Source organism: Pantherophis guttatus, chromosome 12 (assembly GCF_059756535.1).
Source record: "Pantherophis guttatus breed Tessera chromosome 12, ASM5975653v1, whole genome shotgun sequence".
Taxonomy (NCBI): Eukaryota; Metazoa; Chordata; class Lepidosauria; order Squamata; family Colubridae; genus Pantherophis; species Pantherophis guttatus.
In genome coordinates this window covers 7,139,532-7,153,569 of record NC_142074.1, presented here as the reverse complement: position 1 = coordinate 7,153,569, position 14,038 = coordinate 7,139,532, and the positions used below count along the sequence as shown (strand labels likewise).

Here is a 14,038-nt window from a genome sequence, read left to right as displayed (position 1 = left end):
TTTCGCGAAACTGGACCTGGCCCAGGCTTACCAGCAACTGCCAGTGGATGACAAAACGGCGGAGGCTCAAACAATTGTCACGCACAGGGGGGCATTTAAATGCAACCGCCTCCAATTTGGAGTCAGCGCTGCCCCTGGCATCTTCCAATCCATGATGGAACGCCTTCTCCAAGGCGTTCCAGGGGTGGTGCCTTACTTCGATGATGTGCTCATCTCCGGTGACTCAAGAACCCAACTCCTTGAAAGGCTCAGGCTTGTCCTGCAGCGGTTCAAGTCCAAGGGTTTGAGGGTCAGGCGGGACAAGTGCATCATAGGAGTACAGGAAGTCGAGTTCCTGGGCTTCCTCATTGATAGCACAGGCATCCACCCCACCAAATCAAAAGTGGAAGCAATCCATGAAGCTCCAAGCCCAAAAAACAAAACGGAGATTCAGGCTTTCCTTGGGTTGCTCAACTTTTACGCCATTTTCTTAAAACAGAAAGCCACAGTTGCTGAGCCACTCCACCGCCTGCTGGGAAAATCGGCTTCCTGGAAGTGGGGCCAGGAAGAGGAAGCGGCATTCCGGGCCATCAAAGGACTATTGACGTCCAAAAGCGTCCTCATTCAGTACAGCGAGACGCTCCCCATCAGACTGACCTGCGACGCGTCGCCTTACGGGGTGGGGGCAGTCCTCAGCCACGAACTGCCCAATGGCTCAGAAGCCCCAATCGCGTACTTCTCAAAGACTATGTCCGGCGCAGAACGGAACTATAGCCAGCTGGACAAAGAAGCCCTGGCCATCGTGGCTGGAGTGAAGCGCTTCCACGAATATCTCTACGGAAGAAGCTTCACCATAGTCACAGACCACAAGCCTCTCCTGGGACTCCTCGCAGGCGACCAACCAACCCCGACCTTCATGTCCCCAAGAATGACGAGATGGGCAATCTTCCTAGCTGGCTACTCCTATAGGCTCGTGCACCAGCCAGGCACAGCCATAGGAAACGCTGACGCCCTCAGCAGATGCCCGTCGAAGAAGCCGGTCGAAGACCCAGCCCCCACGCTCCACCTACTGCACATTGATGACGACGCCAGCTGCCCGGTGTCATCCGCAGATGTGGCCGTCCACACCCAAAAGGACCCCACACTCCGCAAAGTGAAATCCTGGATCCTCAGAGGGTGGCCATCGGGAAAGCCAGAGGAAAGGTTCAGCCCGTTCGCCAGGAAACAGGAGGAGCTGTCCACCATGAAGGGCTGTCTGCTATGGGGAGACAGGGTGCTGATTCCAAGCACTCTGCAACGGCGAACGTTGGAGACCCTGCACAAGGGGCACCCGGGCATCGTCCGCATGAAGGCACTGGCACGGAGTTATGTCTGGTGGCCCTCCATGGACAAAGACATTGAACAATGGGTCTCCAGATGTGACCCGTGCCAAGAAGTTCGCCCAGCGCCGCCGCAATCCGAGGTCGCGAAGTGGGAGACCCCCAGCAACCCCTGGTCGAGGGTTCACATTGACTTCGCGGGTCCGATGCAGGGGCAACACCTCCTCATCATGGTAGATGCCTTCTCCAAATGGCTCGAGGTGGTGCCCATGGCATCTACCACAACGGACGCGACGATCCGAGCCCTGCGCCGTCTCTTCGCCACTCATGGTCTACCGGATGTGCTGGTCTCAGACAACGGCCCCCAGCTCACATCCTTGGCCATGGAGTCCTTCCTGGCGGGACTGGGCATCCGCCACGCCCTGTCCGCCCCTTACAGGCCGGCCGGAAACGGACAAGCGGAACGCATGGTCCGACTGACCAAAGAGGCCCTCACCAAGATGGGCCCGGGGGACTGGCAAGAGCGCATAGACAATTTCCTCCTCACCCAGCATATCACGCCACACGCCACCACCCACAAGAGCCCGGCCGAACTGTTGATGGGCAGAAGGTTGAGGTCACCCTTGGACCGGCTGCACCCCCAATACAGCCCGGAAGTGACTGCAACCGCCAGCCGCCCGCTTCGCACCTTCAGCAACGGAGATTCAATTTTCGCGCTGAATTTCAGCGGCTCTCCTAAGTGGCTGAAGGGGAAGATTGCCAGCACAACCGGCCCCAAATCCTACATCGTCGAGTTGGAAGATGGACAGTTCGCGAGACGTCACATCGACCAACTCCGAAAAAGGTGGGGGGGAGCGCATGAAAACCAGCCTGACGAGGGAGGCCTACAACACCCCGATGAGGTAGACCTCCAACACCCCGGCGAGGTAGGCCTACCACACCCAGACCGGGCAGGCCTACAACAACCCGGCGAGGTAGGCCTACGACACCCCGACGAGGTAGGCCTACCACACCCCTGCGAGGCAGAGCAGCACCACCCCGTCAAGGTCGGCCCAGCCCACTACCAGATGCTGTCACGCCGGCAGCCCAGCGAGGTAGACCAGGGCCAACCGCACGGAGGATGGCAACACCAACCCAGCCAGGTGGGCACCCGGCACAGCAAGGCCAGGGACCACCAACCCAGCCCGCAGGTAGACCGGGACCTGCCCAGAGGAGGAGCAACGCACCCCACCAGTTACAGCAGCCCATGCCAGCCCAGCGAGGGAGACTGCAGTTCAAGGCGAGTAGACCGGGACCCAGCCAAGACGGGCAACCCACGACCCACGGGCGAGGGTGGCACACAACTCACCGACGTGGGGGACCCCCGCCCATCACAAGAGACAGCCAAGAAACGACACCCCGACCAGGATGGCCCCAGGCACCAACCAACGGTAGACCAGGGACTAGGGGGAAGGGGAAGCCGACAACAACCCGGCCAGGGAGACCTGCACCACCCCGGCAGGGGAGACCTCCGCCGCCCCGCGGAGGCAGCGCCGCAACAACACCCCGACCAGGTCGACCACCGCCAGCCAGACAAGGTAGACCAACGCCAGCCCAACCGAGGGGACCAACGCCACCCCTGCGAGGTCGGACGGCACAACAACAACAACGAGAGCCAGAACCACCCGAACCGAGTGGAACCGCCACCCGAGCGGCAGCAAGCCGGACCGAGACCGAACCACAGCGCCCGGGAGACCAGGGAGGAGCAAGCAATGGACTTACCGAGACTCAGACGCTCTTCCCGGGTCGGAACCGAGCAGCCGAGGCGAGGCGAGAGATCCACAGGACAGGAGGAAGACCACCAGGACCAGCGATCCAAGGTCTGCGGTCCGGCCGGAGGCGCTGGGGGTGGCCCCGCTCACTCGACAGCCGAACCGAGCCCGGTTCCGGAGAGGGAACCAGGAGACGAAAGAGCCCCGTCCTTCCAGGCCGGAGACGGAGGAGAAGTGAGACTGCGCAGGTCAGCTAGGGTGCCGAGGCGTCCGGCGTACCTGCGCGACTACGTAACGTTTGTGAATGAGATTGACATTTCGGACTAAGGGGGGAGGAGTGTTATGTCCTTATAAGGGCATCCGCCCTGATTGGCTGCCAGCCATCGGGCGGGAGATTTGAATCCCTGTCAAGGGGCGGTGCGTCTGCCGGGAGCGAATATAAGGAGAGCTCCGGCAGCGCGCCAGCAGTCTTGACTCGTTACTTTGTAATGAATAAAAGTTGCTTAATGTATCGAGCTGGTCCAGTCTTCTTTTCCCTGCGCCGGATCTAACATTATGGCCACCAGATCTGGAGTGAAAGAGTCCAGATGACCACCAGAGGGCGAAATATAACAAACATTTTAGGTGTCTCTTCAGTGCCATCTAGTGGTGCTCTAGAATTGCACACCTCTATTTTTATATAAGTAGTTCTTGACCTACAGCCATTCATTTGATGACTGAAGTTGCAACATTACTGAAGAAAGTGGCTTATGAGCTGTGCTCATCTTATGGCTGTCACAGTATCCTCAGAGTGATGTGATCAAAATTCTTGCACTTGGCATGAATTTTACAACAGTTGCAACATCCCAGGGTCACGTGATCACTATTTGCAACCTTCCCAGCTGGCTTCCGACAAGCAAAGACAATGGGGGAAGCTGGATTTGCTTAGCGACTGCATGATTCACTTAACTGCAGTGATTCATTTAACAACCACGGCAAAACAGGTAATAAAATAGTGAATTACTCACTGAAAAAATGTTTTGCTTAGTAACAGATATTCTATTGCTAATTATGGTCATAAGTCTAGGACTACTTGTATAAACATTTCTGGAATGAAATTGGGTTCTCCACGAATTATCCACACACCCAAATAATTATTTATCTTTCTATCCACCCTGCCACACATGTGCAACAACACAGAGAGCAGAGTAGAATTCAAAGCTTTATACTTCCTGCTGTTTTGTATAGAGCAATTTGATCTATACAAGCAGAACTATTCTGGTTCTTCTTTGTTTACATACCCTTTATGTCTCCTCCACCACTTAAAAAGAGATACGGCCCCATTTTCTTGCACTTATCTTGAACAATATGAAGCTATCCTCCTCCAAGAAACCATAAACAACTCCTGCTCAATTACAGATGAAGCAGGTTTATTCATAATGAGCAGAGAGATGAAGCTAGTGCCAGAAAACCACCATGAATCACATCCTGACTGAGTTCATTATGTTTCTTAGACAACATCCTAAATGGGAGTAAAGTTATTTAAAGAGCTGTTCCTGGTTAGAACATTTGCATTGGCCAACTTGGATGAATCCAAGTTTTTAAGAAGAGATTGAATAGCCGTGTGTTTGAAATGGTATAGGGTTTCCTCAGGGGTGAAATGTAAAATTTGTTACTACCGGTTCTGTGGGCGTGGCTTGGTGGTGGTAATGTGACTGGGTGGGCGTGGCCAACTTTTTTTTAAAAAAACTTTTCAAAACATTTTTTCTAATGCTTTGAAAAGCCTCTCTGCCGATCAGGAACTCAACTGGGATCGTCAGAGACTTTTCAAAGCAATTTTTTAACCGCCTCTTCGGCCAAGAGGTTGCAGAAAAAACTGCTTTGAAAAGCCTCTGATGATCCCAGCTGAGCTTTTTTTTTTTACTTTTAAAAGCATTTTTTCATCAGAAGAGGTTGTAGAAAAAATGCTTTTAAAAGTAAAAAAAAAAAATGCCTCTGATGATTGTGCGGCTCAGCTGGGCATGGTGGTGGTGGTGGGGGGGGGCGGCGCAGGGATTTTTGCTACCGGTTCTCCGAACCACCCGCTACCATCGCTACCAGATCGGGCGATCCGGTCCGAACCGGGAGCATTTCACCCCTGGGTTTCCTGCTTGGGCAGGGGCTTGGAGTAGAAGACCTCCAAGGTCCCTTCGAATTCTGTTATTCACAGCTTGATAGCAAGCCAAGACAAGGACCCAAAAGATAGCAATTTTGGCTCTCGTAACAGACCTGTGCCCAGGTAGATTTTGCAGGAAGGAACCAAAAAACCCTGATTAATTTCCATCCAGAAGGCATTGTAGGGAGAATGTCAGGGTTCCAAGTAATATGCCCATAGCAAACAGAACTCCAAGGCAGGTAGGTTCCTCAAAGAATAGTTTTATTAGATATATCATATTGGCACAGGCTAGTGAAAACTGACTCTGAATGTTCCCATGGTTTTCACTTAATTAAAAGTTTTTCCCCCTTTCCCAATCAGTCACATGGTCCAATCAAGGTGCTGGTTGGTTGTCTGGTAACTCCATTCCTCCTCTGTCTGGCCACCTGTAGGAATGTCCTTGGTTCCCAGGAGAAAGTATTTTGTTTTGGCTACAAAACCCCAGCTATTTCTATTCCCCCCTCCCTATCTCTCAGCTCCAGTGTGGCACACATGCACAGATCCCACCCATCCCCGCCCCACACACACAATTTCAAATATTCCTGCTTGCTTCCAAAAGTAACCGAAGAAGCTTCTTGCATGAGAAGTGAAATGTCTTTAAGGAAAAAGGTGAGGACGGGAACTCACCCCAACATGTGGTGCTTGGGTCTTGAACCTGGGCTGCTGGCTTTCCAGCCAACAAGCCCAATGCTTCAACTTCTGAGCCTCTGTGCCACCCCATCAGGAAGAAGATAACAGGTTTAATCCTCTCTTCCTAGAAGTTGAAGTGCCTAGCTGAATGTAGAGAACATTCTAACCACATAATTTTCATGCTTGAAATTTGAAATGGCTCATCAGGATTAAATCACTAGTAATCTCTGTCAATACTTTTCTTGAAATCCTGCTTTTTACTGGGGTAACCCCCAAGTCAATCAGATGACATGTTATCAGGATTGCAGCCCAGACTTTGCAAACTCTTTATTATTCCCCCCCAACCCCCCTGTTCTCAGAGAAGGTTTGGATCTTCCCCCATTCTTAAACAAAGGAAAAGGGACACAGGGGAAAAAAACTATTCAATGAAAGAAAAAGTCCATTTGGAACAATTCAAGTTTATTAATTTATAAAAGGGATAAAACATGTATATAAATAATGGTTATAAATATGTGTCTCCACAAAAGTGGAAGAGAGAACCAGCCAGGCTAAAATGTGTCTTGGTTAATGCTCAACAAACACACTACACTGATTTTTCCTTGTCCTTAAAAAAAGAGAACTTATTATACAAATAAATACATAGTCTATATCCCAGGTATCTCATCACAGATACAAAAATTTATTTTTCTTCCAGAAAATTAATAAAAAACAACAAAAGTACTGTACACCTCTTAACTTGTGCCCTTTCCCAGTGATATGTTTCAAAAAGAGAGACACTGCATCACCTCCCAAGACCTACCTGCTCATTAAATTATAAGAGGATGGCTCTGCTTGCTAGCTGGATTTGAAGTCCACACACTTAAAGTTGGCGAGCTTGAGAAACACTGGTTTACACAACCCAAACCCCTAAGTTCACACAACACATTTAACTCCAAACCCTTGCTATTTTCATATGGCCTGAACCGATAACCAGGTTGACCCAACCTGCTTTTTCGGCAGCAGCCAAAAAAGCGAATACAATCGTGGGTTGAATAAACAGAGGCATAGAATCAAAAATCACATGAAGTATTAGTACCGCTTTATAAAGCCTTAGTAAGGCCACACTTGGAATACTGCATTCAGTTTTGGTCACCACATTACAAAAAAGATGTTGAGACTTTGGGGAAAAAACATGCAAAGAAGAGCAACTAAGATGATTAAAGGCCTGGAGACTAAAAACATATGAAGAACTGTTGCAGGATTTGCCTTTGGCTAGGCTAGAGAAAAGAAGGACTGGGGTGACAGGATAGCAGTATTTCAGTATTTGAGGGGCTGCCACAAAGAAGAGGGAGTCAACTTATTCTCCAAAGCACCTGAAGGCCAGCCCAGAAACAATGGATGGAAACTAATCAAGGAGAGAAGCAACCTTCCTAACAGTGAGAACAAGTAACCAGTGGAGCAGTTTGTCTCCAGAAGTTGTGAGGGCTTCATCAATGGAGGTTTTTAAGAAGAGACTGGACAATCACTTGTCTGAAATGGTATAGGGTCTCCTGTTTGAGCATGGACTAGAAGACCTCCAGGGTACTTTTCAGCTGATTCTGAATGGGTGAATTCTCACAACATGCTAAACCGCCAAGGCCTTCACTCTGTTCGAGCTCTGCTTTCAAGGGGGTTGTGCCAACTCAGCTGCGAGCCTGGAACTAACCAGACTGGCTGTGTTCGCACAACACTTTCCATGCCTGGAGGCTATAGTTCAGTTTTGCTGTGGGAACATAAACAGGATGGGCAGCTCCCAATTAAGGTTCCACAGCTGAAAAGCATTGCTTAGCAGTTTTGTTCCACTACAAGCAGCGTATTCTTTTTAATTTTATTTTATCATTTGATAAAATGATTCCTGGAGATGTGGCAGCCATGGGTGGATTATTTTCACCTCGGCCCTCCTATGTTGAAGTCTTCCTCATTTTGGAGTACAGGTAGTCCTTGACTTATGTCCACAATTGAGCCCAAAATTTCTGTTCCTAAATGAGAGAGCAGTTAAGTGAGTTTTGCCCCATTTTATGGCCTTTCTTGCCACAGTTGTTAAATGAATCACTGCAGTTGTAAAGTTAGCAACCCAGTTGTTAAGTGGACCCGACTTCCCCATCGACTTTGCTTGTCAGAAATTCTCAAAAGCAGATCACATCACCTGGGGACACTGCAATGGTCATAAATATGAGCCAGTTGCCAAGTGTTCGAATTTTGATCACCTGACTATGGGGATGCTGTAAAGGTCATCAGTACAAAAAATGGTCATAAATCTTTTTTTAGTGCTATTGTAACTTCGAACAGTCACTAAATGAACTGTTGTAAGTCAAGGACTACCTGTATTCGGGTGGGTGGGTAGGAAGGATGAAAATTGGGTCTAGAGGGGCAGATACTTCCTGCAGGCTGCTGGTTGCTTATTCTTGATATCAACTATGATTGCAAGCCTTAATAGAAGGCACAGTAAAGTAAACCTTCACTTTAAGGCACAGAACATAGCCTAACTCTCATGTGAGATGTGGGGTGTGAAACCAACCACTAGGGCTTGCAACCATAGTTGATATCAAGAATAAGCAGCCAGGAAGTATCTGACCCTCTAGATCCAATTTTCATCCTTCCTACCCACCTACCCGAATTCAGTCGTGATTTTTGCCTGTGGGATTCACAGCATTTCAGTCCTGGAACTCAAGCTGGAGAAAAGAGTTGGAAGCTTCTGCCAAGGTCAGCGTGTTTAGCCTACCACTGTCAAATCCAAGCCAAAAGATTCAGCCCAGATCATCTCCCGAAATTCCATGACTGTCCAAGTCAAGTTCTCTTTGGTTCTTTCCAAGGACACTTTGGGCCATCTATCCCAAGGCATTGTGCCAAGGTTCCACTTCCCCCACTTCCTGAATGGTTTTTCTCATGGAAAGAAAAAGATGGGGAAAAATAATGGGAAAATGGAAGTGGGAGAGCTGTGTGCCTCAAAATGAAAACAAGATGGTCTGGATTTGATTCCCATCACGCTTCTGAGCAGTTGTACCTCAGAAGAGTTTCACAATGCTAAACCTAACAAAGCTAAACCTACTTCTAGAAAAAAAACCCTTATTTTCTCTTATTTGGAAATACCTCAGACAGTCCTAGTAATTGTATGTTTCTTGCTATTTTATTTCTGAAAAAAACTCTTGTGTAAACTGGTAAGGGGCTTAATGTAGTTTTAAAGTAGGAAAAATGTCTAGGGAAAAAGGAGGAACTTGGTCTCACCCAACTGTGGCTCTACCCATTTTATATCTGCACCTTCCCCACTGAGGCCTTTGGTCTCTCTTCAAAATATGAAATAAGACCCTCAGCTCACTAACTCCCCACCCCTGGCTTTAGACAATGACCTTTGCAGGAATCCATGTCTTTCCTTCCTGTTTTTCCAATAACAAAGAACCATCATTTCTGAAGTAGAGATATTAAAAGGACTAGCACAGATTTATGCACAAAGCAGCAACATATGCTGGGCATGAGATGAATACTTTTCTTCTTTCTTCTGTCTCTATCTCTCTCTTTTTCTTTCTTTCTTTTCTTTCCAGGGTACCATCAAACAAAACAAGCCCACAGTCCTGCTGCGGAGTCATCTATTTTCTCTCCGTTTCCTTCTTCAGAACCTCCCTCAACAACCCTCCTGTACAGATTTCTCAAGGTACAAAACTTTCAGCAGTTCTTCCAGTTCAGTCCTGCACTCTCGATTTTCACACATTTGGTTGAGCTGAGCTGCTCCCTCGCTGAATATTTTCCACTTATCTAAAACAAACAAATGGTTTTTTTTTTGTTAAAAAAAAAATCAGTGAGCAAATCCAAGAGAGAAATGCAAATGAAAGCATGGTGTGCAGGATAATTGGAAACATTGAGGGTCTGAACTAATGAGGAGGTTTCGTGTTTTCATGTCCTCCCCTATCAGCTTTACGTTCCAAAAACATCTGGCCTGTACTGGGTCATGCATCTGAAAATTTCCTGATTCCAACCTAAATAAAGATTCACGTGCACATAGGAAGCAATCAGTTTTGTTAACTGCAAAATTTAAGTGGTGAGTGCAAACAGAATAGATCCTGCGCCAGGTTCATCAATGCCAAACGGAGTTTTGAAATACTGGTCTATTTATTTTCAAAGCTAATTAAATTCCTCTTATATTTACAGAAGTACTAGCATCATCATCATGACATCTCCAATGCAAAGTAAGCTCTTATTTCTCCCCCTTCAGCAAAAAGAAGAATTATAAGCATAGAAGAATATTTTTCAGTTCAAAAAGAATATTGAGTAAGGAGAAATGCCTTAATGGCCCTCCTGACCCCTTGCAGCCAAAAAGGAGAACAGTAACAGAATTGGAAGGGACCTTATAGGTCATCTAGTCCAACCCCCCTGCTCACGCAGGAGACCTATACTAGGGATTCGAACTGCCAAACCGCCGACCTTTCTGATCGACAAGCTCAGCATCTTAGCCACTGAGCCACCTGGTCAGGCTTAACAGAATGGCAGATCCTTCCTCTGATTCAACTTTTATGTTGTTGTTATTCACTTGCTAAGTCATGTCTGACTTTTTGTGATCCCATGGGCCACAGCACACCACAGGCCCCCAGTCTTCCACTATCTCCCTGGTTCTGCCCAAATTTATGTTCATTGCATCAATGATTTCATCTAACCATCTCATCCTCTGCCATCCCTTTTCCTTTTGCCTTCCATTTCCTCCAACACCAGGGTCTTTTCCAAGGAGTCCTCTCTTCTCATTTGGTGGCCAAAGGATTTGAGCTTCAACTTCAGGATCTGTCCTTCTAAAGGACAGCGGGCTGTCCTACACTGCATTTTCCCACCCCCAATTTACAGTATCCTGGAAGCAGACAGACAGGCCAAAGTTCATTGATGTTGGGGGTTCATTTTGCTTGTTTTACCAAACATACTTTTATTGATCAAAGACCAAAATAAAATTTCTGTCCATCTGTCTGACTTCTCAAAAGTTCTCAAAAGAGAATGAAAAAGAAACAGGCAGAAAAGAAGAGTCTCTTTTAACACTTAGCTTTCAGTCCACTTCAGATTCTGAATCCCCCAGCAATCATGTGAACAAATCAGAGGCCAAAAAGAATCAAGCGATTGTTTTTCTAGAATAATTGCTTGTATAAACAGCCTCTTGATTCACACTAATGAAATGAGGAGGAGAATTTCTTCCAGAGCTGCAGTCCTGGAATTTTCTAGCTACAGCCAAGTGGTAACTTGAAACCAAAAGGGTCAGCTGATTCGTTTCAAGTGCCGGTTCTTGACCATGTTACATTCCATAATTATTAAATCCAAATGTCTCTGGGAAAAAAGAGTGCATTTAATCTGACAAAAAGGTTAAGGATATAGTCCTGCATACATTTAGAGCCTTGGTAAGAGCCTTGGTAGTACAGGGGTTTAAGGCACCCTGTTATTAAGCTGGTTATTAAGACCAGCTGCCTGCAATTACTGCAGGGTTCGAATCTCGCCAAGGCTCAAGGTTGACTCAGCCTTCCATCCTTTCTAAGGTAGGTGAAATGAGGACCCAGTTGTGGGGGCAATAAGCTGACTTTGTATAAATATACAAAAGGATGAAGGCTATTGCTGAGCACATTGTAAGCCGCCCTGAGTCTCCGGAGAAGGGCGGCATATAAATCAAATTAAAAAAAAATATATTGAAAAGAAAGTTTCATTCCAGCATAAAGCTAAACTACAGTTAATTGAATAAACTCAAAGTCGCTGAGTTTGCAAAACATAGTAAGCCATAAACCAAAGTTGAGACCCTCCAACAATGAGGTTCCACTAGAATGGACAGTTAAAAAATTGAATAAATCACATCATGTGCATTTTGTGGGACCTTAGGTTAGGTCTCAGGAAAGTCTCTACAATTTAATAAGACCACACCTAGAGTAGTGCCATCCAGTTTTGGTCACCACATTATAAAAAAATGTTGAGACTCTAGAAAATGTGCACAGAAGAGCAACCAAGATGATTAAAGGCCTGGAGACTAAAACATATGAAGAATGGTTGCAGGAATTGGGTATGGCCGGTCTAGAGAAAAGAGGGACTAGGCGTGACATGATAGCAGCATTTCAGTATTTGAGAGGTTGCCACAGGAGGTCAACTTATTTTCCAAAGCACCAGAGGGCAGGACAAGAAACAACAGATGGAAACTAATCAAGGAGAGAAGCAACCTGCAATTAAGGAGAAAATTCTTAACTGAGAGAACAATTAACCAGAGGAAAAGCTTGCCATCAGAAGTTGTGGGTGCTTCGTTACTGGAGGTTTTTAAGAAGAGACAGGGCACTCACTTTTCAGAAATGGTATAGGGTCTCCTACTTGAGCAGGGGATTGGACTAGAAGACCTCCAAGGTCCCTTCCAGCTCTATTCTGATTGATTAATTTTGACAGAAGGAAGGTTAGATCAGGTGGTGTGTGATTCTAGGACTTTGTATACAGCTTACACTAAGTGATTGGTTTTCCATGTGAATTATTATCTGTTTATCCACTGTGACTTTTTTTTGTAAAACATGATTAAAAAAAGCTGTGCCTTTGTTCAATGGGTGATTCCACTCTTTGACTTTATCCACACAGCATGTTTGACCAGAATTCACCCATTTCCTGAATTTGCACAATCAACTGAACCTTAACTTGGCCCAACAGGGGTCTATTTGCATAACCCTAAGTCCCCAAAGGCCTAGCCACGGTAAGATAACAAAGTATGGCATATGGTATAACAGCATAGATTAGTTTATCTCATGCAACTAGGTGGAGAGTGTGTGAATAGCTTCTCCAGGTGTGTGTACTCATAAAAAGTTTGATTTTGACTTGAGAGATGTCAAAGCAAGATTTTACTTACTCAGAGTCGTCCTTGTGATCTGCAGGAAATATGACAGTTCTCTGAATTCCTCCACGGGCATGGTGTTATGACAGTTGTTCAGGATACCTATTGCAAAGCCATTGGAAGAATACAAGCAGTTAGGAACTGCTTTCAACTGTACACAATAGGAGCACGGTGGCTCAATTGATTGGGATGCTGGGCAGGAGATTAGCAAGCCCATATTTGAGACCTGGTTTATGCCACAGTGCTGGGTTGAGCTCCCATCCTTCACTCCAGCTCCTGCCGGGGACATGAAAGGAGGCACCCAACTGGCTGTCTCCAGGGCAATGGTGATGTCACTAGCTAATCCTTTCAATTTGGAAGTGTCTGAGTGCTTCTGATTGAATGCAAAAACTGAACTCAATTCATTTTGGAGAGTGCCTTTTTTTAGTGGAAAACTTTTTTTAAAAAAGTTTACTTGAGACAGCTATCAAAACTTTCTGTATTGGGAGCACTTTTACAACCCTGAAGACACATCATGGGGGATCTGCCTCAGTGGTCCCCCAAAACTTGATTTCCCCTCTTCCTTATAGGCTTGATCTTGGAAAAAAAAATTCAGCACCTCTCTTAATAGTCCATGTGTAGATCTCCACTTCTGAAGTTTCATTTTTTTCAAAGGCTATTTTTCGGACAGTTCCTTCGAAAGTGTTACGAATGCCTTCGTAAACTGGAAATGTCTCCTCACCACAGAAATAGTCTTGATCGTCAGGGAGCTGACTTTCTATTTCTTCTGTAAGAGAAACAAACAATAGTTTATATTTTAGGGATCTCACCTCTATTGTTGCATTTTATTCAAAGGAAATCCCATTATATTCAATGGAATGTATTCTCAGGGACCTTACACCAGTTTACCGTTCCTTTATTATCTGAATTACTATAATGGGCAGATGCAGAAAGAATAATCTTGAGGAACAGGAGAAAGAGACACAACCAAGACAAAAGACAGATAAAAGAAATCTGAGTCCGGGACAGGAATGTAATTTGAGAAAGTATCTCAGAGATGAACATCCCCAACTCTCATGAAAATAAGACGAAGGAGAAGGAAGTGCAAATAGATTTAACAGAATAACAGAGTTGGAAGGGACCTTGGAGGTCTTCTAGTCCAACCTCCTGCTCAAGCACAAGACCCTATACCATTCCAGACAAGTGGCTATCCAGTCTCTTCTTAAAAGCCTCCTGTGAGGGAGCACCACAGCTTTTGAAGGCAGACATTCTACAGGTTAGTTGTTGTCACTGTTAGGAAATTTCTTGCAAGATTCTCTTACTGTAACCTTGTAATAAAAGTAGTATTAGCTTGCATGTCTTTGTTTCCAAG

The 14,038-nt window shown here is 46.3% G+C and overlaps 1 protein-coding gene across 2 annotated transcripts in view; it reads right to left on the bottom strand.

Moving 5' to 3' along the window:
- Positions 1-9,292: 9,292 nt before the first annotated feature.
- CHRDL1 (chordin like 1) overlaps positions 9,293-14,038 on the bottom strand; it is a 41,787-nt gene continuing 37,041 nt past the window's right edge. For both annotated transcript variants that reach the window (XM_034435054.3, XM_087877533.1), the window contains 3 exons: positions 13,286-13,453; positions 12,703-12,789; positions 9,293-9,620 (listed from right to left, as the gene is read on the bottom strand). In XM_034435054.3, the coding sequence (XP_034290945.1) occupies positions 9,490-9,620; positions 12,703-12,789; positions 13,286-13,453 (386 nt within the window). In that variant the 3' untranslated portion in view covers positions 9,293-9,489. The remainder of the gene's footprint in view (positions 9,621-12,702; positions 12,790-13,285; positions 13,454-14,038) is intronic.